Below are 21,026 nucleotides of genomic sequence, written 5' to 3'. Positions count from 1 at the left end.
AGCCACATTCAATAGCCACCCACCAACCCCCACCCCCTCCCCACTTCTCTCCCTCTCCCTCATTCTCTCTCTCTCTCTGTGAGGTTTTAACACAAGGCATCCTTCATCCCAATGGGAGTGAGTGAGAGAGAGAGAGAGAGAGAGAGACGAGCGTCGCCAGAGGATGGATTATGTCAGGGGAAAAGGCTCTGATAAATTGAGGGTTTGATTCTAGTTTAAAAAAAAACTATTTTTTTTCATACTTGGTTGTATGGGAAAAAAAAGTCACACTGCCAGATCATTTCAGTAATGTTTCGCCCTCCCCAGCCCAGCCCAGAATATTCTTCGTCCACTCAAAGACTTAATCAGCCTCCAAGTTGGCAGATAGCAGTCAGTATAACGTGATAAACGCTCATCACTCGCATGTCCTTGTCCAGAGAAGGTGAGAGAGAGAGAGTGTGTGTTAATGAAAGAGAGAGTGAAAGAGTGAGTGAGAGAAAGTGAATGAGACGGTGTGAGTGCATGAGAGAGTGAATGAGAGAAGAGTGAGTGAGTGAGTGAATGAGACAGTCTGAGTGAATGAGAGAGTGAATGAAAGAGAGAGAATAACAGTGAGAGAGAGAGAGTGAATGAGTGAGTGAGTGAGACAGTGAATGAGACAGTCTGAGTGAATGAGAGTGAATGAAAGTGAGAGAGAGAATAACAGTGAGAGAGAGTGAATGAGTGAGAGAGTGAATGAGAGAGAGAGAGTGTGTGTGTGTGTGTGTAAAAGGTATGTGTGTGTCTCACACTACACCAGCGAACACGCCCAAACAGATTAGATAGATAGGAACTTGGGTGAGGGAGACACACACACACAGAGGGAGAAAGAGAGAGAGAGAGAGAGAGAGCATTGTGTTGAATGACTGTGCTTTAAAATAAGGACAGTTTCCCCCTTATTTGCAAACCTTTGCAAAGTGTCTGTGTGAGTGAGTGAGTGGTGAGTGAGTGTGAGTGTGTGTGACACGCATACCGATGATGGTTAATCTGTGAGAGAGAGAGAGAGTGTGTGTGTGTGTGTGTGTGGCTTTTATCGATTCAGTTTGGGATATTTTTTTGACAATATAACAAGTGGGATCTCTCTCTCTTTCTCTCTCTCTCTCTCTCACACACACACAAACACACACAAGAGGGGGGAGTGTTGGTGTGTTGGTGTGTTTGTTTTTGCCTGGGGAGGGAGGGAGCAAAGAAACATCAACCCACAGACAGACAGACACACAGACAGACAGACACATCCATCCATACGTGCGAGAGGAAGAGGATTGCATCCTTCACACTGAAAGTGGCGACAGGATGAACCGAAAAAACAGACGATGGCTGTTCCACATTTTTCTCTGCGTGGGAATCGTTTACCTAAAGATAGGGTAAGTGTGAGAGAGAGAGGGAGACTTTGTTGGAGACACTCTGTGTGGTTCCCATCTCTGTCTCCGTCTCTGTCCTCCTATTCTCTGCGCTGTGATATAACAACGCTTTACTTCGCGCAATTGTGAGGGTTTGATTCACAGAGAGACAGAGAGAGGGAGAGGGATAGAGACAGAGAGGGAGAGATAGAGAGGCATTGGGGAGACGGGGAGAGGGACAGGGTGAGACACACAGAGACAGAGAGGGGGACAGGGTGAGACACACAGAGATAGAGAGAGACACAGAGAGAGGGACAGAGAGAGAGACACAGAGAGAGGGACAGAGAGAAAGACATAGAGAGAGGGGACACAGAGAGAGGGACAGAGAGAGAGACACAGAGAGAGGGACGGGGTGAGACACACAGAGATACACAGAGACAGAGAGAGACACACAGAGAGAGGGACTAGAGAGAGGGACAGAGAGAGAGAGACACAGAGAGAGGCACAGAGAGACGGACGGGGTGAGACACACAGATACACAGAGAGAGGGACAAATAGAGAGACACAGAGACAGGGACACAGAGAGACAGAGAGAGACATGGAGAGACATGGGGGAGACAGAGAGAGGGACAGGGTGAGACACACAGAGACAGAGGGAGTGACACAGGGAGAGAGATAGTGACACAGAGAGACACACAGAGAGTTCTGTACACCTCCACACCGACATAGAGAGAGAGAGAGACAGGAGACAGACAGACAGACAGACAAAGGCTTATAAATGTGTCCAATCCCACAAATTAATGTTATATATTAAGCACTGATTCGCCTCGTGGTTTGATGTGATTGTGGAGCTGTCTGTATCCCTCTCCCACATGTGCCCCAGAAACCCGCTTCCCTCCCGGGGGTGTGTGTGTGTGTGAGAGCGGAGTGTGGGGTTAAGGCAGAGAGAGAAAGAGGCGAAAACGCTGTCACTTTGTGTCCTGGTCTCCCCCACACCGACTGACCTGTCCCCCAGAGACACACACACACACAGAGACACAGACACACAGAGAGACACACAGACACACAGAGAGAGACACAGACACACAGAGAGAGACACAGACACACAGAGAGAGAGACACAGACACACAGAGAGAGACACACACAGACACACAGAGAGAGACACAGACACACAGAGAGAGACACAGACACACAGAGAGACACAGACACAGAGAGAGAGAGACACACAGACACACAGAGAGAGACAAAAGAGAAATACAGAGAAGGACAGAGACATAGGCAGACAGACACACACACACACAGACAGACACACACAGACAGACACACACACAGACAGACACACACACACAGATAGACACACACAGACAGACAGACAGACAGACAGACAGACAGACAGACAGACACACAGACACACAGACAGACACAGACAGACAGACATACACACACAGACAGACACACACACAGACAGACACACACGTAGACAGACAGACATACACACAGGCAGACAGACCCACAGGTAGCCCCACTCTCGCTCCCCCCCCCCCCCCCCGTTACACATGCGAATCATGTTATTCTCTTCTTTTGCACATGGCGCAAATTTCACTCGCCTTTTGCGAGTTCGCTGTTGAGTTTTATTGCGCGAAATACGTGGGGGTGAGAATGGGGTAAATGAGCGAATACAACAAGAGGAATAATCAGTGAGTGATGGGGGGGAACACAGCAATATTTAAAGGATGATTTTCACCCCAATATTGGATAAAACAGTCACTTTGGGGGGGGATCAATAATCGGATAATCGATTGGGATAATCGGTTTGCTTTGTGCGATCGATATTTTGCGTTCTATTGCGTTACTGATTCGCTAAATAATACAAATAATAATAATAACTAAGTTTTAAGATGAAATTGCAGTCTCTCTCTCTCTCACACACACAACACAGTGCGCATCAGGGTTACGTTAACCCACCTTGCGCGTTTTAACGAAAGTATTCGCTATTTCCTCGCACGTTTGCGGTCTCTCAGGGCGGAAACTTGCGCTGCTGATCAATGGCCATTAAACACCGAATTTCTCCCCCAATCTCTCTTATTCGGTGGCTCTTTTAAGGCATAACATATTTATGTTTTGGAGGTTAAAAAAAAAGTTCTATTAAATTTATATTTCAATTCGATTATATTGTCTCAACAAAAGGGGTCGATAGGAGTTTGAAGGGATGGAGAGTCGTTGGGGAGATGGAGGGGGTGGGGGGGGGTGGGGGGGGGTGGGGGGTTATTGAGAGATTCTTAATAAAATTATATATACTGTATTAAGAATTTGAGATGTCTCAACGATTGATAAGGCACTATATCAAATAGGATTATTATTATTATTATGTGTCTGTGTGTCTATTTGTGTGTGTATCTGCGTTTGTGTGTGTATATCTGTGTGTGTTTGTGTGTGAGGTGTGTGAGTATCTGTCTGTCTGTGTGTGTGTGTCTGTCTGTCTGTCTGTGTGTCTGTCTGTCTGTGTGTGTGTTTCTGTGTGTGTGTGTGTGTGTATCTGTGTGTGTGGTGTGTGTCTGTCTGTGTGTGTGTGTGTGTGTCTGTGTATGTGTGTATCTGTCTGTCTGTCTGTCTGTTTCTGTGTGTGTGTGTGTGTCTGTGTGTGTATCTGTCTGTCTGTCTGTCTGTGTGTGTGTGTTTCTGTGTGTGTGTGTCTCTGATCTGAACACACCCCGTGTCTCTCCCCTGCAGTGGCTTCTCCTCGGTGGTGGCTCTGGGAGCGAACATTATCTGCAGTAAGATTCCGGGCTTGGCGCCCCGTCAGCGGGCCATTTGTCAGAGCCGGCCGGACGCCATCATTGTCATCGGGGAAGGAGCTCAGTTGGGCATCAACGAGTGTCAGTTCCAGTTCCGTTACGGCCGCTGGAACTGCTCAGCGCTGGGCGAGAGGACCGTGTTCGGGAAAGAACTCCTCGTGGGTAAGATTTCACCCACAAAACGCACAGTCACTACACTTTACAGCATGTCCTGCGAAGCGCTTTGAGACGTCTCGAAGACGCGATGAGGCGCTCTGGCAAATGCAAGGATTATTATTATTATTATTATTATCATAAGATCAGGAAAAAACAGACTTTTTCCCCTCATTCCCTGCTTTTCCGGGAATAATAATCTCTTCGAAAAATAACAACAATAATAATTTGGTCGTTCAACCCACCACTGTTTTTGGGGACGCTGCTGTGTGCAATTGGCTGCCGCGTTTCGCCCACAAAATTTACGGACAATATCCTGCGAAGCGCTTTGAGACGTCTCGAAAACGTGTCAAATGCAAGGATTATTCCCATTATAAGGTCGGGAAAGAACACAGCCGCTTCTCTTGGGTAACAATCGCTTCAAGAAATAAGAATAATTTCGTCACTCAATCCACCACCGTGTGTGGGACGCTGCTGTGGCAAATTGGCTGCCCCGTTTCGCCCGCAAAATGCACAGTCACTACACTTCACAGCATATCCATTAGTCAGTTAACTGACTGTATTGCGTGGGCGAAACATGGCAGCCAATTGCGCACAGCAATATCCCATAAACAGTGGTGGATTGAGTGACTAAATTATTATTATTATTCCAGTGGGTGTGTGAGATTTGGTCCCAAAGCTGTAACTCTAACACGAACATACTGTAACATACACAAACGTACTGTTGGGAGTAAGTCGCTCGAGGGGTGAATATTTGGGTAATAGCTTCTCCTCCCCCTTCGCTAAGAAACAGGGGAGTTTAACCCCATTTAACCCAGAGCCCAGATAACCAGCTTCCCCACAGCTCTAACCCTAACCCCAACAGCGCGGCGTTTCCAAGTTACAACACACACTTTTTATCTGCATTTCCGCTGCGGAGCTTAATAAAATCACTGTCAATGACACTACTTGTCTGTGCTTTGGAAACTGCCGGCCACTATTGACTTTATGGGGGGAATTATCGCAGTTTATTTTATCAACTTCTGACTTCAAAGCACAGGGAAGGTGTAGTACTCACCATAAACAGCTGCACCCTCAACCTCACTATAAGTCTCCGCACTATCGTCTCACAGTGAGAGCTTGTGGGCACTACCTTACTTTGTGTTAGGTCACTGCGGTGTATCCCAATCACAGGGGTATCTGAGCAGTGCCCCCAATAGCGAGGCAATAAGATCAAAACTCAGTCGGGACTGTTAAGGCAACGCAGCAAAAGTGTGCATTATTCTCAGATCAACGGCCACAAATTGCATTGGGCTCTGCGTAAGTGAAGCCACGGCTCAGGAGGCTTCAGTTCCTGTCAATTTTCAGGTTAACTTCGTTACAGGTAACTTTGCAGGTTACCCGGTTAAATATTGACCAACGCATTGATCAGTCTTGTGACGCTACTTTGTCCAAGGACCGAAAACATTTCAGTTTTATCTATTTAAACATTGCCTTAAGAGTGCGAGAGACAATCAAAATAAGGAGTAATTAGTTAATAATAATAATCCGTGCATTTGATGTAGCACCTTATCGCATCGTCGGAACATCTCAAAGTGCTTCACACACTATATATATATTCCGAAGCGAATTGACTCGGTACATTTTAGGGGCGGAACTTAAAAAAAACTTTCGAAACGTAAAAAATCAAAAAGTGAATCCAGTGTATGTTTCGTGGACAAAATTCAACATTTTAAAGTGAATTAATTGGCCGCATGTTTTGTGTGGGGCGAAACTTAAAACGTTTTAAAAACTTTAAAGGTTTAAAACATCCATTGCGCGTGTACAAAATGGAATGAACTCCCAGGGCAGGTTGGATCCTGGATAATCGCATGATTTCCGTCAAACTTCAGCCGTGGACGGCGATTGTTGACTTAAAAAAAAAATCGATGATAAAATCACTGATATAATCTGATGTTGTGATATAAATCAATAAGTCATTTCTTGACTTCTCAAATCTCCCTCAGTTTCCTGTAAGGTGTCACCGTGACCCGCTGTTAGAGGGGAAGTATTTGTGTGTGTTTTTTTGATCAATACAATATTTACTATCGTCATTAATTCAAGTTGCTTGTCCCAGATTTGAATGGAAACCACCAAGTGGGCTTTGTTGGGATTTTAAATTAGTATATATATATTTTTTTTGGAGACTTGATGTGTCTCAAAGTTCATATCCATTTTTTTTATTGTTTAAAAAAAACCAAATAAATCCACGACTGTTTGTGGGACACTCGCTGCTGGGCGCAAGTTGACTTAACGCGATTCACCCACAAAATATACAGTCACTCCACTTCGCAGTGTTGCCTGCGAAGCGCTTTGAGACGTCTCGGAAGACGTAGATCGAATGCAAAGATTATTATTATTTTTGCCCGGGTTTTTTTTTTGGGGTGGGGGGAGGGAATAAGGGAGAGAGAGGGAGAGAGAGGGAGGGAGGGAGAGAGGGCAGGGAATTGGGATGAGAGTGAGGATCCTCAGTGAGGGACGGGCACTGTATATCAGCGGGTGCCACTCACACTTGCCGTGCGGTTGGTTGTGACGGCAGGGAGCAGGGAAGCGGCTTTCACCTACGCTATCATCGCGGCCGGAGTGGCCCACGCCATCACGGCGGCCTGCACCCAGGGCAAGCTGGGAGACTGCGGCTGCGACAAGGAGAAGCAAGGCAGCTACAACCAGAAGGAGGGCTGGAAGTGGGGGGGCTGCTCAGCCGACATCAGGTACGGGATCGGCTTCTCCAAGGTCTTCGTGGATGCCAGAGAGATCAAGCAGAACGCCAGGACCCTGATGAACCTGCACAACAACGAAGCCGGGCGCAAGGTAAGCATGACCCCCGGAATTTCTGGGCGTAGTGACTGAAAGCTGAAACCGAATATAAGTGGCTGATATAGAACTGCCTTAACCCAGCAAATGTTGGCGGTGAGGTATTGTTGGATTCTGTGAGTTGTCAGGTGTCTGTCATTTCAACCTCAGGGGTTGGCAGAAAGTCAAAGATTGTACATTTGCTGACATCTCAGCTGAAATGGGTTTAGAAGGGAGTCTTTGGAGTAACCTGATTCTCGTCTCTGGTTTGCTGCACGCTGCTCCTGTGCACCGATTGAGAGACAGCTCGATGGTGTACTGGGGAGAGCGTAGGGTGTGTACACTGGCAGGTTTGAGATCAAACAGGACGAAGGGCGTTTTTCACCCCAGCCTCTCCTGCCATCGATCTGTTGATTTATTCCTATTGCCGTTGACCGACTCACATACTGTTGAGAAAATTATTTGGGCTAATTTACGGTATTTGCAAACTGGATTTGTTGCGTTAATCCCCAAACCCACAGTGAAATATGCAACCAGTGCTTTGCGAATCCAAATCTATGAAAATGGCTTTGGCGGCCCCGCTTCGCCCGCAAAATACACTACACTTCACAGCATAAACAATGTTTGCCCCACCCGTTGGCGACCCACTGTATCTCCCTCGTGTGGGGCCTGGTTTTGGACTTCATTCAATGAAGATTCCTGATTCATGAGCAGATTTTGCCGGGGGAAACCTTTGAAAATGAACACAACAAATCCAGTTTGAAAATATCGTAAATTAGCCCAAGATGTCCATTCCCCCCATTCCCAACATAAGACGAAAAAAAGCAAGGTCCACCTAGTTCGCGGTCACTCGCACGTATGTTCCGAACTCCCTATGTGCTATATACAACAACAACAGCATAAACTTCACAGCAGTTATAAATCCAAGTTGTTGTTGTTGTTGTTGCCGCTATATCCCATAATGTTATTTCCCAAAAGAAATCTATCTAATCTGGGTTTGAAGGAATCAACACTGCCAACATCTCCCGAGGGAGCCTTCCTCACTCCCTTCGTCTCGCTCCCTCCCTTCCCATTTTCAGGTCTCTGCTGAAGACCTTTTCGACCGCGCCTTTGGTCACCTTCCCCTCCCCCTAGCTCGACCCCGGGATCCGTGACTGTAAAGCGCTCTGAGACGCCATCCGGGGTGGAGGGCACTATATAAACCCAAGTTGTTGTTGTTGTTGTAAAGCTCCTCATGTTTTACCTCTCTGCCTAGATCCTGGAGAGGAACATGCCGTTGGAATGCAAGTGTCACGGGGTCTCAGGGTCGTGCACCACCAAAACCTGCTGGACCACCCTCCCCAAATTTAGGGAGCTGGGCTATGTCCTGAAGGACAAATACAATGAGGCTGTGCAAGTGGAGCCGGTGAAGACAAACCGCAACAAGAGGCCGGCCTTCCTGAAGATCAAGAAGCCCATGTCCTACCGCAAGCCCATGGGGACTGACTTGGTGTACATAGAGAGGTCTCCCAACTACTGCGAGGAGGACCCCATCACTGGCAGCGTCGGGACCCAGGGGCGGATGTGCAACAAGACGTCCCTGCAGAATAACAGCTGTGACTTGATGTGCTGTGGCCGAGGCTACAACACTCACCAGTACTCCAGGATCTGGCAGTGTAACTGCAAGTTCCATTGGTGCTGTTACGTCAAGTGCAACACCTGTAGCGAAAGGACTGAAGTCTACACGTGTAAGTGAGAGTGAAGCCTCTGCGCTCTCCCCCGGGGCCTGAGAGAGACTCACACCCTCCACCCATTGGCGTGGGGGTGGGGGGGGGTGGGGGTAAAGAGACTGATTGCACACCGTTTGCACAAGTGTCTCGACCTGACTGACTAACTGACTGACTGATGGACGGACGAGAGTTGGCTCAAATTGACCCCCACCCCCCACCTCGTCGCCCTTCGATCGAATTTCAAAAAAAGGTTCGTCCCCGATAAAACGTCACCGCGTCTTTTTGGAGTTTCGAATGGATTACAAAGGAAAACAAACAAGAAAACAAACAAACAAACAAACAAACAACCCCCTAAACTCCACCATCTCGTAAATCAGCCGCACAGAATTCACAACACTTCAAACCGACGTTTCACTTGACGCGTAGCTGGCGAAGAGAAATCCAGAGCGAAAGAAGCGTCGGAACAGCCCAGGGAGGGTAACTTGGCTCGAAGCGTGTGGGGTGGGGGAGCGAAACCCTCTCCCCTCCCCCTCCCACCCCTCTCCGCAACCCCCCACCCCCCCCCTCCCCAAGCCTTTAAATACAGACTATAAAGAGGACAAAGTGCCTTGGAGAGTTCTGCCTTTGAGTGTGGATTATGCAGATTTAAGTCTGTGTGTTGGTGAAAAGCCTTCATTTCTCTTGCCAGTTGGAAGTCACTTACATCAAGCCTCATTGCTTCCCATTTCCCACAGACATTGATTTCCCTGCTTTTCCTGCGTGCTTTCGCAGCTGTTAAGAACACCATGGTGGATAGGAGAGAGAGGGAGGGGGAGGGAGGGAGGCAGAGGGAGGAGGGGAAGTGTGTCATTTGGATACAAAGCTTGACTGTACATTAAATAAATAGTAATGGCAATATTTAACAATATATTTAGAGAGGAAGAAAAAAAACTAATATTAATTTATTTTTTAAAAAAAAGTACTTTTGACTGACATTTGGGACAATTCCACAGAGCGAGAGAGAGCGAGAGAGAGCGAGAGAAAGAAAGACGACTTTCTTGCCGAGGTGATTTCTGTTGGATGCAGAGAGGACCGGGATTGCTGGGCTGTGTATAATAGGGTTTTGTTCAGAGAAGAGCTGAGTTCTCACACGTGAACGTGAGCGAGCAAGGCTTTCTCCTGATAAAAGCAAGTCTTTTTTGTGTGTGTAAATCTTTCTGCTGTTAGTTTGTTGTCTGGAAGAAGAACAAACCGTTTGCGATGGGTCGGTGTGAACTGCTGTAAAACCCCTTTTCCTCCCGCACCCCTGCCACTGCAAACCTTTCCACTAATTATAAACCATTCGGACTTGTTAGAATATAAAATTTGAGGCCACGAAATTCCACCGGATTTTAGCCTGGGAGACCACTTTATCTTACATTCTGAGGCGACCTGCGAAAAATATTAGCAGCCTTAATTTGGAAGCTATGTTTCCGGACTTTTTAATAAGAAGTGTCCCCAATTCTGCTGGCCGTTCTTAAACTCTGAAGCTATTTTTTAAGGTGGGCGGTAATTCCATTCAGCATTACACCTTTGGTGAAAGGCCATCATTGCCAAAGGCTATATGTGGAAACCCGCAGTGCGGTGGTTGGAGCACTCGCCTCGCGAGCGAGAGGACCAGGTTTCGATTCCCGGGCAGGGTGAAACCTGAGGCAGCTTTCCTTATTCCACACACACGCTTCTGTTCACCCAACAGTAAGTAGGAACCCGGTTGTTAGTCGATTGGCAGCTTGTTTTCTGGGCGTAATAATCCCGCTAAAAAAAATGTGGTCACTCAATCCCCAACTGTTTGTGGGACACTGCTGTACTATTGGCTGCCACATTTTGCCTATAAAATATACAGTCACTCCACTTTACAATATATCCTGTGAAGCGCTTTGAGCCATCTCAACCGTGTAACAAGGCGCTATATCAAATGCAAGGATTATTATTATTATGTGTGTAATGCTGAACGGAACCTGTGGGTTTCACAGGCTGAGACTAAGTGGAATTTCGGAGCTCCGATACCCAGACAAACCCCATTCCGTGGGGGAAAAAAAAACATAGGTTAAGAGAATATATTTTGTAAGAGACTATTTTTATATGAATTTTATTTATACTTGTTTCTGCTTGTATAACTCTATAACCCGTACTTTTCTCAAAAAAAAACAGGCATTAAAGGTGTGATTTACTTGTAATAGATACAAAGGAATTCACAAACGTTAAAAATGGTTAACTGACTGATAAACATAGGGAGTTGCAGAAATTCAGATCCGAAAAGTTAGACATGTCAAAAAAACTCGATATATTTCTTTGATTTAGGTGTGTATGTGTGTATCTGTGTGTGTCTGTGTATTTGCGCCTATGTGTATATTTATGAGTGTGTATATATATTTCTGTGTGTGTTGTTCTCTGCGTGTATTTCTGTGTGCATTTGTGTGTCCGTGTGCATCTGTTTGTGTGTGTATTTGTGTGCGTTTGTGCGTGAAGATACAGATTGGCAAAAGTGCAAATTATCTAAAAATTGGGCCGAATTCATAATCAGAATTAACACGATACGCGTGTAATCCTTTGAAAGAGAGACAGGTTTTTTTTCTCTGGGAAATTGCTTCTCTCGTACGACAGTCATTTAAGCAGCGAGATCGGGACCAGCAAATGTGCTGTGTGTGCTGGCAGATAATGCTTCATATTGTGAAAGTGTCAGATTGATTCCGTCACTGCCTTCGTATAGACTGCGACTGTATAAACTCGCCCTGTGCTCACTGTCTGATTCCCACAGATAACAGACAGAACTGCTATCTATATAAACAGTGGCTGGTTTAACACTGCCAACCCCCCCTCCACCACACACACCCCCACCCTCTCCCCCCCCACCCCCCCACCACACACACACCTTTTGTCAAGATCGCTGGGAATTCAAGAATGTTTCACCACCAACAAAACACACTCACACCTTTCACCACTTGACAACACAGGTGAATTTAATATTCTTGTGCTATATTCAATGGCACAATGCTCATCTGTCTATCAGCCTTTAAAATCTCCGCAGTATTATACCACTGAGATCCAGGGTTAACAAAACAAGCTGTAGATTATGCGAGCGCCAAAGCACGCTGGTCAAAAAAACAGCCGAGGCGATTCTAAACCGCTGACTTAGCTAAAACCTCCTATACACAACACGCTCAACACAAACTAGCGGCCACTCGGAACGGGGGGGGGGGTCTAGTTCTCAGCTTGTCAATCTGCCTCAGAGGAAGAAGAAAGACTTGGGCTGTTTATAGGGCCTATAAAGTCGAAAGGTTTCAAAGTAATTAGTCGACACAGTGGCTCTTTTTTGTAGGCAGAGGACGCAGAAATAAAGACAGTGTTGGACAGATTTCAGCCCGTGGTCTTCACTATAATAAATTGGTAAAAGCTTCGTGCAGGTTATGTCAATGTGTATGATACCATCTGATCCCCTAAACAAAGAGCAAAGAGAGAAGAGAGAGATTGGATTGTAATTGTTTGCTGACTCTAGCCTCCTAAAGTCCTGCCTTTTCAATCACGTTTTTGGTCTCCTGACCACACTGTTCACTCCGCGTCTCTGTCTCTGTGAAACGCTTTTGAGGTGTTATCCTTCATATGAAAGATGAGGTATAAGTGTGAGTTATCGTTTGAAAGGAAAGCACCGCCTTACTTGGCCGATAGCTACATCGATAATAAGCCTTGCATTTGCTACGCCACCTTAATGCTGCAACATCTCAAAGCGCTTCGCAGGTAACTGCTGTCTCGTCAAGTGTAGTGAGTGTGTACTTGTAAAGAAACGACGCCCTCAATTTATGCACCACAAGATCGCAGCAACAGCCTTGAAGCGAATGACTAATTTTAGTTGGAGGATTGTTGGCCAACAATAATAATAATAATCCTTAAATTTAATGTAGTGCCTTATCACGTCGTCGAGACGTCTCAAAGCGCTTCACAGGATATACTGTGTAGTGGATTGACTGTGTATTTTGTGGGCGAAACGCGGCAGCCAGTTGCGTACAGCAGCGTCCCCACAAACAGACGTGGAATGAGCGACCACATTTTTTCGTTTGCCCAGAGAAACCCCCTTTGTCGTCGCCGTTCGTGTGGTGGGATCTTTAACACCCGCCCAAACTGGCACAGACGGGGCCTTGGTTCCATGTCTCATCTGAAGGACGTATGGTTGCAAGGATTCCTAACCCGGTATCGCTTGCTGCGTTCGAAGCACTTGTTTCCATTGCAGATGGAGCATTCATCAATCTCATAACCTGCAGACTTTCAAACAAGTCAGGACAAGTGCCTATAACTCGCTAAAGACTAATCTCTTGCTGTTTTTATGCTGATTATTTCCCTTCGAATTTTTCTGTTACGTGACAGACACCAATTTTTTACCTTTGTACCGAAGAGTTGCCTGGTTTAACCCTTAAACTTGGCATCAAACTAAGTCAATCAATATCGGTCTCTAATTCGAGTCGTTCCTTTCCAAATAAAATCTAGTTGACAACGTGGATGGAATACATGGTTAGCACCAAGATGAAACGTCTAATTGTGGAATCGAGCAGATTTGGGAGCCTCCTCCCCAAGCGATGTGGTGTGTTTGTGCAGGCACGACGGGTTAGGACAGACTCGCCTCCAGACAAAGCAAGCCCTGACTGACTTGTGATCAGTTCTCTCGTTCATTCTGTAGCTCTCTCGGCAAGGGAGGGAAGGGAGGGGGGTGCGAAACATGCAGCGTTTAACACGCAACATGGTACCGTGTAAAGAACAGGGGGAGGGAGGGGGGCAAAATATCGCAAGTGTCCACTGTGATCAGCTTGCCGTGAACGTCATTCCGAGATGTGGTTGGACATGGGGAGGGGAGGGGTAATGACCCAATGATAGATTGCTCTTGCCTCAGTCTGCCACACTGTGACATCTCTTTTATTCAAAGCCCCGGCCGCAAGTTGCTACAGAAACGCCCAAAACACTTTAGAAAAGGGTTGCCAGGCCGTTGAGGGAGTCCCGACGACACGTTGGCAAAATGTTCACTATCAAACAACTAAACAGCCCGGCTCCGCCTTTTGTCCCGAAAGTCTAACGTCTCGGGGCGATCGGCAGGGAGAGAAAAGAAGAGACAAATTGCACCAGCCAATTGCCCTCTCCTCCACAGGCCCCCAAATTCCACCCGGTCTCAGCCCCCTGTCACACGGTTTTCTCTTCAATTCGAACAGCGCGCACAATTGTGGAAAGTTCCCCAAATCCGTCTTAGTTCACAAACCGTGGTCTTTTTTCCGTTAAGATATGCGGAATTACCGGCTCCCACATTAAGACTGGGTTTACTAATTTAATAACGATAATAATAATAATCCTAGCATTTCATATAGCGCCTTATCACGTCGTCGAGACTTTTCAAAGAGCTTCAAAGAATATATTGTAAAGTGGAGTGACTGTGTGTTTTGAGGGCAAAACGCAGCAGCCAATTATAATAATAATAATTGCGCACAGCAGTGTCCCACAAACAGTTGTGGATTGAATGATCCAGGGATTATAACCTGCAGAAAATGGATTGACTGTGTATTTTGTGGGCGAAATTTGCCGCGATTCCAACCAGTTGAAGGCAAAAAAATAGCCTCACAGGCTAAGACTGGGTGGAATTTTGGGACCTCGGAGATGTCTCCTAATAAATGGTCAAAGCCTCAGAGACAGCCCTCGAACCACACTCGCTTTTGGCTGGTATAGAAGAGCGAAAGGTGCAGCTCAGCGGCTGACACAAAGCAGAACGTCTCTCTCTCGGAGCCAGTGTCTCGCACTCAGCCGTCCTGGGCTGAAAACTGCAGGATTTCCAGTGTGAAAAATTCACATAACAGATTGCGGGAAGCTTTTAGTGCCAACCCCGGCTCCCATTATTTCCCCAGGTTTGTCATCTCCCGTAGACGACGTCTATCCCAGCCCGTCCGGTGAAACTGCACAGATCACATTCCACCCAGCGCTGTGGAGCCTCGCGAATATCACACGGACAACCTGAGAGCGGGCAAGCCCACGGAATCCGGAATCTGTCTCTCACACCCTCGGATCCTGATTGATACCCAGCGCCAGCTTACACTCCAGACCTACCCCTCTGGTTCGTGCAACTTCAACACAAATATAGATTAATGTTAATAATAATCCTCACAGTTGCTATGGCGCCTGATCACGTCTTCGAGACGTCTCAAAGCGCTTCACAGAATATGCTGTAAGGTGAATTCCCTGTGTATTTTGTGGGCGAAATGCGGCAGCCAATTGCGCACAGCAGCGTCCGCCCCCAATTGAAGTGACCAAATTATTATTTTTCAAATTTGTTTTTGGAGGGATTATCGACTACCCCCCAAAATTAATAATAATCCTTATATTTGGTACAGCGTCTTTCATGTCAGATGTCTCAATGTGCTTCACAGGATTTACTGTAAAGTGGAGTGTCCGTCTATCAATATACCAGGAGTTTGACAACAAAGTGATTACTTGAATGATTGAGATAGAGTGAGAGAAAGAGAGAGAGAGAAAGAGAGGTGTCCGGAGATGGGACCAGGGAACTAATGTCGGTTAACCCCACCTGCCCACCCCCTCTCCCCTCCAGCCCCATGGATGGAGCCAAAGAGAGGAGCCTGGAGGATGCTCAAGAGAGTGCAAGCAACAGCCTTATAAACTGTACAGTCACTACACTTTACGGTAAAGTTACGTGAAGCACTCAGAAACGTTTCGGCGAAGCGGTAAGGCGCTATACCAAATGCAAGATAATCTTAAGGAAATAGAATGAAAGGGTTATTATAAACACGTATCTCCTTTGTCATGGCTTTTTGTTTTGAATGAGCGAGATATCTTGAACGCGTATACATTAATCATGCGTATAACATCTCCACTGGCGCTGGCTGTACGCCGAGCCACCTCCTCTTTCAACCTGTTTCACATCCCAAGGCCCAGCTCGGACTTGGCTTGGTCCTGATAGTAACTCAATGGGAAAGTGTGGTGTTTCCTGGCTCAGGAGTTGAAAGCAGATTAGCTTCCCGTCAGCCTGATGGACTGACAAGTGACGAGTGCTGTGTGTGTGTAGACAGTTTACTTTCCCCCTCTATTCCTCCCCCGCCTCATCCCTGTCCACGTTAAGCTCCTAAGGCAGAAGGTGAGACAATCCAGATCTCTTTACTGTTCCCTTATTGATCCACAAGGAGACGTGCAGGAGTGATGAGGGAGGGAAGTGTTTCTTTATCCAGGGAGGTAATCACAGGAACAGATTACCGTTCAGGCCATCGAGACTACTCCACACACTTATTAGATAACAGCAGATCTCTTAATCCTGTTTCTCTGCCTTTTCTCCACACCCTTAAACCCCACCTTCCCACGTATCTATCCACCTTCCTTTTAAACATCCCTACTGCCTCCCACTGTGCTGGTTTGTGGCGTTGTGAGGCCACAGTTTCAGAGTTAGAAAAAGGTTAGGCCAGGAAGAGTGGTCAAGGCCAGTATGCTGGGACTCATTTGAGAAACAGTGTGATGCTCTGATGGGAAGGTCCCTAGTTTAGTGGTTAGAGTTAGGGAGACAGAGCGAGAAATGGGATAACTGTCTGCAAAGGAGAGATGGGTACCAGGGAAAAGAGCAGGCAATGGGGCTACACAGAGAGCTCATACAGAAAGCCAACAAGGGCGCGATGGGCCGAATGGCCTCCTGAGTTGTACATTGGATTTATGGTTCTCAGGGACTCATGGTTTTGTGACGCAACGATTTGGCTCCAATCTAAACAGCCCCTTGATGTGGGCCTTCAACCCACATCAACATTCTGACCCAGAGATGAGAGTGTGTGCAACTGATCAGGGCTGAGAGCAGTTGACAGCAGGTTCATGAACTTTGAATACTCTCCTCTGGAGACCGGTAGACTTTCACCTGATGCCTTTTTAGCCTCACCGAAGAGACCAGCCATTGTTACAGATATAAGGGGCCGAATGCTATTAACATTTGTACCCAAAGCTACAGAAATGGGCCAGTTAATAGCCAGCACTGCAGAGAGATCAGCTATTAAAAGATTGTTGATTTCTAAGCCAAAGGCACGTTGCCAGCCCAGGTAAGGCATGACGGATGAAGCCGCCAACTTGTTCCCAACAACACAGTATCTGTCTTTGCAAACCTGAAAGGCATTAAGGAACTTTTGTTTAATGCTTTCAGATTTAGAGGGAAGAGAGAGAAATATGAGAGGCATTTGCACAGTAATTCACATGCCCTTTGATTGTGTTTCTTGAAATTTGGTCTAAGTTTAATCCATTTAGTCTAGACCTTACGCGGTTCTGTGGTTTCCAACTTAAGCTCTAAGCCACAGGTCTTTTGTCGAAGAGACGGGATGGAGATAGAAAAGAAATCCATCAGAACTGTGCACTCGCACATTTGCCTTTAGAATCGTGTCAGTTTATGGTACAATTTGGAGCATTGGGTGGCTCTATGTACGGTTTGGTTTTGCGTGTGTCAAACACACAATATTGCTGGATCCATTCACGTTTTCAAGACTGAGGTGGAGAGATGTTTGTTAGGTCAGGGCATCAAGGGATATGGGGCGAGGGCAGGTAATTGGAGTTGAGGTACAGATCAGCTGCGATCTTACAGAATGGCGGAACAGGCTCGAGGGGCTGATTGGCCTCCTCCTGTTCCTATGTTCCTATAAATACACTGATATTGTTTTGAAATCCGAAAAATGGTCGAAGAGAACGAGTCAAGACAAGAAACGTTCGTTCCTCAGACACAAGCTTCACAGGGAGGTTTCTGCCCAGCTCGCTGCGCTGTTCTTTGTCACAGCCAGGGAAAATTATACGCCCAGTCTAGCTCTAACCCTCGTCGTGTTCTTAGAGTGCGGCAACTTATCATTTTATCATTTCGCTGTAACATCGTGAGCACAATAGTAAGTGCCGAAATCATGTGTATAATTATACACTGCAATTCTTCTCTCCCCGAGCTGTTAAATGTTTGGCAAATCTTAGATGTTTTTTTTCAAATAGTATTTTCATAAAACAAGGCGGTATTTAACCTCCGCAAACAGCTTGCATTCCTGATAATAATAATCTTCGCATTTGGTACGGTGCCTTTCACATCGGGAGGACATCTCAAAGCGCTTCGCAGGATTTACTGTAAAGTACACTGACTGTGTGTTTTGTAGGCGAATGCAGTGGTTAGTTTGAGCAAAGTGACGTCCCACAGGCACCCATGAGATGAACGAACAATTTATCTGGGGGATTGTGGCCAGGACACCGGGAGAGAAAAACTCCCTTCTCCTTTCCCACAGTGTTAAACCATTTCGTCTTTACAGAGCTAATGCGTTCAGCAGCGAGATTAAACCCTCCATGTGTTATATATATTTATATTTTATACAGAACACACTTTTGTTCACCCCTAAGCCAATTATCATGTCAACAAGCAACCAATTTTGACACTGAGCAACATTTGAACACTGTTTGTAGCATCTTTGTAATTCTTGGTCTTGTTTTCTTATCCAAATGTTCACAACACACCCGGGCTATCCAACACACCCGGGCTATCCAACACACCCGGGCTATCCAACACACCCGGGCTATCCAACACACCCGGGCTATCCAACACACCCGGGCTATCCAACACACCCGGGCTATCCAACACACCCGGGCTATCCAACACACCCGGGCTATCCAACACACCCGGGCTATCCAACACACCCGGGCTATCCAACACACCCGGGCTATCCAACACACCCGGGCTATCCAACACACCCGGGCTATCCAACACACCCGGGCTATTATCCAACACACCCGGGCTATCCAACACACCCGGGCTATCCAACACACCCGGGCTATCCAACACACCCGGGCTATCCAAATGCTTTGTTGTTTTTAAGACTTATTTCATGTTGAATCATGGTTTTGCTTTTTTTCTGGATTAAATGTCTGCCAGCGACTTTGCTGGCAGCGTGTGTCTATATGTGTGTGTGTGTGTATATTTACATATATGTACACATGTATATTTATATGTACATTACATTATAACCTGTGAAATGCTTTGAGACGTCTCAATGACGTTATAAGGCTCTCTATCAAATGAAAGGATTATTATTATACTATATGTATGTGTGTGCTTGTAAATGGTTGTGCGTCTTTGTGTTTGCATGTGTGCATACATGTGTGCACGAGCGAGTATGTGGGGTGGCAGGTGATGGCAGGGGTTGGGGGGAAGATTTGGGGGGGTCTAATTTGCGGAATTTCTAAACAGATTTCTCAATACGAATTCACCAGATCGTCAAACAGTGCGGACGAACCTTCCTAAGGAATCTCGTGAAGAAATAATTTAATTACCAAAGAGAAATTCAAGCCTTTTTTTTTACAATAAACGAACACTGGTCAATCATCGTCACTATGTGACGATTAGATATGCAATGGATTTTATTTTGTTGGCTGTATAAAGACTCGACGCTCAGAGCATTTGTGAGTGGGGGGGGGGGGGGGGGTAGGGGTGGTGGTGGAGGTGGGGGGGTGAGATAGGGGGAAGAATTGCTCAGACTTGATTGATTCACTCGTCACTTGGCAACGTGGAGGAGACAAAACCGGAGAACAACAGGCTACGGAAATGCACCAATTAACGCACAACATCCTTTAGATGGTGAAAGGACGGGCTCTGTATTTATTGCATGCAAATAGCAGCTCACTCACACAATGGGTGCTCGCCGGGCTTATTACTAACCTCTTTCATGAGCAGATGAAACAGATGCGCTCTGTGGGCTCCCTGCTCATCCCTATTTATATATTCGGGCGAGAGCTCGTACACCGAGGTCCCGTCTGCTCGTTCGCCAGGTCAAGCATTGAAGGATTCCGTGGCTCTGTTGGGAAAGCGAAGGAAGTTACTCTCTCCTGCTATCTGTTGCCAAATCCCCCCTCCGTCCACTCCACCCGCCAACTAAAATTGGTCATTCTCTCCCCGGCTGATTGCGGGAAGCTGTTGAGCGCAAACTGGCTGCTTCGTTCAATCACAAAGCACACAGTCACTCCACTAGGGCGAAACCTTAGGCAAGTTTCCTTACTCGACACGCACGCCTCTGTTTACCGAGCAGTAAGTCGGAACCCGGTTGTGAGTCAAGCGGCAGATTGCTTTGCTTCAACAAAAAATGTGCTCACTCGATCCACCACTGTTTGTGGGGACGCTGCCGTGCGCAATTGTCTGCCGCGTTTCGTCCACAAAATATACAGTCACCACACTTTACAATATACCCTGTGAAGCGCTTTGAGACGTCTCAACGACGTGATAAGGCTCTGTATCAAATGCGAGGATTATTATTATTCAGTCGCTGCGTCAAATGCGAGGACTGTAATTATTATTTTATCGATCAGCACTGTTGCGGGATCCGTTCAGACTTGGGGTCAGGACGTTTGCGTACAGAGCCAGTTGTCGTATAACACTGTGTGATGCTGTAATCAGTCCCGGAGAGCTTCATGCTAAAACAATCCCACTTTGTGAAACCAAATCAGTCAAAGTAAGTACTAAATTGAGTAACCACAAGAAAACGACCGCTGCTGGCAGGAGCAGTTAATTCCCTCTTTACTCTCTGTGTGTGCTAGGTTGTATTTAACTTTATTAACTAATGATATATAACTCAATTGTAATGTAATGGGCATGCCTTGACAGTGGTCATTCTGGTGATAGCTCGCGTTCCTCTGAGGGAATGGGTCAGGTGAAATAAGAATTGCATACCAGTGGTATCTGAAACTCCGAGTTGGGTGGGGTTGGAGATGGGGTGAGGTTCCCGTTGAGGGGTACGCACACATTTTGTCCCTCGCGACATATTTTCTACAACCCTAGGACAACCCAGCTGTACAGGCAATCGGATTCAATAGGAGGTTATTCCCTTAGCCTTGACACCGAGTTATTTTTTGTACCTGTCCGTGCAATGGAGGCACCATTTAATTGTGGAGGAAAGAAACTTGCCTGAGGTTTCGCCTCACCCGGGAATCAAAACTACGTCCTCTCACTGGCGAGGCGAGCGCGCTAACTACGTGGAGTCCTGTTGCGTAGTGGTTAGAGCGCTCGTCTCGCAAGCGAGACGACCTGGTTCAATTCCCGGGGTGGGGTGAGCTGCCGTTTACCTGAGCCGTCAGTAAGAACCCGGTTGTTAGTCGATTGGCGGATCGCTTTTCTGGGGGTAATAATCCCTTAAAAAAAATAAGAATAAATGATAATAATTTGC

The 21,026-nt window shown here is 46.6% G+C and overlaps 1 protein-coding gene across 1 annotated transcript; it reads left to right on the top strand.

The window, feature by feature from the left end:
• The first annotated feature begins 1,206 nt into the window (after nucleotides 1-1,206).
• On the top strand, nucleotides 1,207-9,320 carry wnt7aa (wingless-type MMTV integration site family, member 7Aa). Its single transcript, XM_007903351.2, has 4 exons — nucleotides 1,207-1,382; nucleotides 4,089-4,315; nucleotides 6,864-7,135; nucleotides 8,373-9,320. Exons 1-4 carry the CDS (start codon nucleotides 1,312-1,314, stop codon nucleotides 8,850-8,852), a joined length of 1,050 nt encoding a protein of 349 aa, XP_007901542.1. The 5' UTR covers nucleotides 1,207-1,311; the 3' UTR covers nucleotides 8,853-9,320.
• The last annotated feature ends 11,706 nt before the right edge of the window (nucleotides 9,321-21,026 follow it).

Source organism: Callorhinchus milii, unplaced genomic scaffold, assembly GCF_018977255.1.
Source record: "Callorhinchus milii isolate IMCB2004 unplaced genomic scaffold, IMCB_Cmil_1.0 Scaffold12, whole genome shotgun sequence".
Lineage (NCBI taxonomy): Eukaryota > Metazoa > Chordata > Chondrichthyes > Chimaeriformes > Callorhinchidae > Callorhinchus > Callorhinchus milii.
This window is presented reverse-complemented; position numbering and strand designations above follow the sequence as displayed.

Excerpts from the sequence above, each read along its gene's own strand:
- wnt7aa (XM_007903351.2), top strand. The coding sequence starts at position 1,312 with ATGAACCGAAAAAACAGACGATGGCTGTTCCACATTTTTCTCTGCGTG. Across the intron at positions 1,383-4,088 it reads ATCGTTTACCTAAAGATAGG|TGGCTTCTCCTCGGTGGTGG; the intron begins GTAAGTGTGAGA and ends TCTCCCCTGCAG. Across the intron at positions 4,316-6,863 it reads CGGGAAAGAACTCCTCGTGG|GGAGCAGGGAAGCGGCTTTC; the intron begins GTAAGATTTCAC and ends TTGTGACGGCAG.